At 29.1% G+C, this 4,031-nt stretch overlaps 1 protein-coding gene across 1 annotated transcript; it reads right to left on the bottom strand.

The window, feature by feature from the left end:
* Positions 1-310: 310 nt before the first annotated feature.
* Positions 311-1,549, bottom strand: LOC101500350 (uncharacterized). Its single transcript, XM_004502131.4, has 3 exons — positions 985-1,549; positions 765-911; positions 311-686 (listed from the first exon to the last, which is right to left on the bottom strand). The coding sequence occupies exons 1-3, from the start codon at positions 1,504-1,506 to the stop codon at positions 486-488; spliced, it is 870 nt and encodes a 289-aa protein (XP_004502188.1). The 5' UTR covers positions 1,507-1,549; the 3' UTR covers positions 311-485.
* Between the last annotated feature and the right edge of the window lie 2,482 nt (positions 1,550-4,031).

A 4,031-nucleotide genomic window follows, 5' to 3' on the forward strand; every position in this document is an offset into this window, starting at 1 on the left:
ATATGATGCAGAGTGACCATAATATGATCATGGAAATGAATTTAAACGAATGGTTGAAAAATTGGTTCACAATGGACCACATGGGGCAGTTCCCTACTCTATAATTTGTGAATTTTCAATATCGTAATCAAATACTAGTTTAAAAGAACTATATATTTTTACCAATTTTAAGTCTTTAAACTTTTCTTTTCAAAAAAAAAAAGTTAAATCTCTAAGAAAACTGATTATCCTAGAATAGAATGTATGCGGTTAGGTGAAGTCAGAACCCTAAACTGTATGCACACAAACACATTTGAACCGCCTAATCAAGTTGAATAGAAGTTGAATAGTCGATATTTCAAACTTGGTATTATATAGATATAAAAAAAAACAAAGAGATGTGGACCACCAAAGCATGCAGTCACAGTGCACACAATCTAAATTGAATATACTAAAAATTTAAGCATACATAATAATAATGCAACATTATTACCATGGTGCGGGTGTTAGGTTTTAATGGAACAGGACTTGACCATATACGGACCCTTTCTAGCCACCATGTTCCAGACTTGGGCCTGGAAAGTTGTTGCAGGGCTGTCGGAAGGTTGAGGATGGGCAGCATCGTTTGCTTTAAAGGTAATGTAATAAGTAGGGGGAAATGCACTATAGGCTGCCTTGACAAGTTCATCAAACACGAAATTTGAACCCTAAATAAGAAAGAAAGATTAATGAAGTTGATGAATGAATAAACTATTATGTATAATGAAAGTTAAGTAGTTTAGAACCTTATTCTTAGCATTAAACTTTTCCAGAGCAAGATTGGAGAGGTCAGTAAGAAGGCCACATTCTTCTGTTAATTCAACGGGAGCGGGAAAGTTACAGCCACAACGATCAGCAATTGCTAAGGGTGGAATAGGAATGGCATCGAAGGGCTGTGCAGGATGAGAGTAAGATATTAATAATAATATAAAAAACAAAATAAGATAGAAAGAGAAAGATACGTACAGATACGTCACGAGAGAGCTCTAAATACTCAGCGAGGGCTTTCTCTATCTCCTCCTCTCTTTTAAGAAAAGCTTTATTCTTATACACAAATTGCGTACATGAAAACCAAAAAAGAGAAGGGTCATCGTCATAACGGCTAGCCAAATCATTCACCGTCAGCTTTTCAATTGGTATTAACTCCCAATCCGATCTCGGGTCTAATTCCGGTTCCGATTCAGATTCTGGTTCCTGTTCCGATACCAGTTCTGGATCCTGTTCCGGTAACAGTTCTGGTTCCTGTTCCGGCACCAGTTCCGACTCCGATTCCGATTCGAGTACGAATTCGGATTCGGATTCATATTCGGATTCATATTCGGATTCCGTATCCGATGCAATATATGGTTCCAGTACCAGTTCCGATAGCTTATCCGGCACCGATTTCAGCCGATTGTCATCGGAGATTTCCGGAGGTGATTGGGTGACGGGGAGCAAGAGTGAATCCATGGACATTGGGCAAGAAGGATCAAAGGAATCGCAATTCATTCAAATTCACATAAACCTAACTAAAGAGACTAGTCCTCTTTAATAGGCAATAAGAGAAAGTTAGCTTTTGTACCCCCATTTAAACTTGTACCCCCAATTTAATGTTTTTTTTAGTGAAATACCAAAATAACCTTAAATCAAAACAGTTGCACCCCACATTTGAAAAATCCGGAAAAGTGAGTTTTTCTGAAAAAAAAGTTTTTACCGGAAATTTCAAGTTCAAAATCAATACCGGAAATTTGAAATTTCCGGATGCCTTCCCGGAAATTTCAAAAAATGAAATTTTCGGTATGCATTTTTAACTACCAGATTTTTCAATTTTCCGATTTGTTTACCGGAAATTTCATTTCTTTTTGAAATTTCCGGTACACTGCTTAACTTTTTGGGCAGGAGCAACCCAGCAAATTTTTGAAACTACGGATTTTTGAAATTTCTGGATTAACTACCGGAAATTTCAAAAAAAAAAAACGAAATTTTCGGTGAACAAAAACTAACTACCCGATTTTTCAAAATATTTGAAATTTCCGGTATGGAAAATACAACTATCGGAAATTTCATTGACCAAATTTCCGGTAATAAATATAACTACCAAAAATTTAGTTGCAAAAAATTATTTACCGGAAATTTCAACGAGGGTCAGATTTTGGTAGTTATCATTATTATTATTATTATTAATTTTTATTTATAAAAAAAAGTTATTATAATATAACAAGTTGTTTGTTTTGACTTATCTATTTAACCGTATTTTTTTCTCTAATTTAATGTATTTTATTTTATTTTAATAATAGAATTTTGATTTTTTAATAATTATTTTTAATTTATTTAAAAAATTAAAATACTATTAATAAAAAAAATTAAATTGAATAAAAAAAAAAAAAATACATCCTAAAATTTTGCCACAAACAAAACGTGTCCCTAATATTTTGCCACAAACATTCATCCTAAAATCAAATGGTTGACTAAATGTGCCACAAACAAAACGTGTCCCTAATATTTTGCCTATAAAATAACAACATATTTTCTTAACAACTCACTCCTATTTTTATTGGAAATATTTTATAAAATAACAACTTATTTTCGTAACAAATCTCTCCTATTTTTATTCCGATCTAATAAAAAAATTAATAAAAATATAGTTAATATAATTAAAAATAATAATAAAAATATTTAAAAAATATATAAAGTTTTAATAATATAATTTACTTTACTTTATTATTATTATTACTTTTATTATTATTATTAATATAATTTACTTTATTAATTAATTTATAAATAATATTCGGTATTCATTTATAACTACCAGAAATTTTAAAAAAGAAATTTCCGGTATTAATTTATAACTACCGGAAATTTCAAAAATGAAATTTCCGGTATTCATTTATAACTACCGGAAATTTCAAGAATGAAATTTCCGGTATTCATTTATAACTACCAGAAATTTCATTCATTCTGAAATTTCCGGTATTCATTTATAACTACCGGAAATTTCATTCATTCTTAAATTTCCGGTAAACATTTTTTCATTTATAACTATCGGAAATTTCATTCATAATGAAATTTCCGGTAAAAAAAATTCTTTTCAATTTTTACAGTTTTATCAAGGGTAGTTTGGACATTTAAAAATAAAATTTTTAAATGAGGAGGTACAGGATTAATTGAGGGGGTACGAAAGCCAACTTTCGCAATAAGAAAGCTGAGTGTTTTTAGTATGGGCCTGGTCTTGTTTTTTATCCGCCCAATAACAAATCCTATTACATAGTATCTCTTTTTGCATCTTTAATTGTTTTTATCTATTTATCACATTTTCCTTTCTTCTTCAATGTGGGTGATTTATTTGTAAAAGTTACATTTTTATCTTATTTAATTATAATATTTGGGTACAAGTCTTTTATCTTTTAAAAAACTTACAAGTTATTATTTTTATTTTTATTTTTTTATTAAAAAATATTGAAATGACATACAATATAAGATGATTTTAAGAAAAAGAGGATTCTACCTTGGTGTATCTAAATGTATCACTTCCTTAATTAATGTGAAAATACAATTTTATTTTTTAATTTTTTTAGCATCTTATTTTTTCCACCATTTTTTTCAGAATATTCGAAAGTTTTAAAATGAAAATTTTCAAATTTTCGAAAATTTAAAACAATTGGAAATTTCCGAAATAGAAAATTCTAAAATTTTTAAAACTTTCGAAATATGAAAATTTTGAAACTTTTCAAAATTAGAAACTTTCGAAACTTTTCAAATTTTCGAAATATAATCTTTATTTCGAAAATTTTCATATTAGGAAACTTTCGAAAATTACAAGATTTAGAAACTTTCGAAACCTTCCAATTTTTGAAATGTAATCCTTATTTTGAAAATTTGAAACTTATAAAAGTTTCGAAAATTGGAAACTTCCTGTAACACCCCGTTTTTCAAAGCGAGGGTATATTTTTTTTTTTAAAGTAATTAAAGACAACAAAGAATTAAATCAGGAAATGTCTTTGGATAAATAATTGAGTCATTATAATTTACAAGCA

This window comes from Cicer arietinum, chromosome 5, assembly GCF_000331145.2.
Source record: "Cicer arietinum cultivar CDC Frontier isolate Library 1 chromosome 5, Cicar.CDCFrontier_v2.0, whole genome shotgun sequence".
NCBI classification, from domain to species: Eukaryota; Viridiplantae; Streptophyta; class Magnoliopsida; order Fabales; family Fabaceae; genus Cicer; species Cicer arietinum.

What these genes read in the sequence shown, in the direction of transcription:
- LOC101500350 (XM_004502131.4), bottom strand. Translation starts at nt 1,506, where the DNA reads ATGAATTGCGATTCCTTTGATCCTTCTTGCCCAATGTCCATGGATTCA. An exon ending in AGCTCTCTCGTGACGTATCT is followed by an intron (nt 912 to 984) that starts GTACGTATCTTT and finishes CATCCTGCACAG; the next exon opens with CCCTTCGATGCCATTCCTAT. An exon ending in AGTTTAATGCTAAGAATAAG is followed by an intron (nt 687 to 764) that starts GTTCTAAACTAC and finishes TTTCTTATTTAG; the next exon opens with GGTTCAAATTTCGTGTTTGA.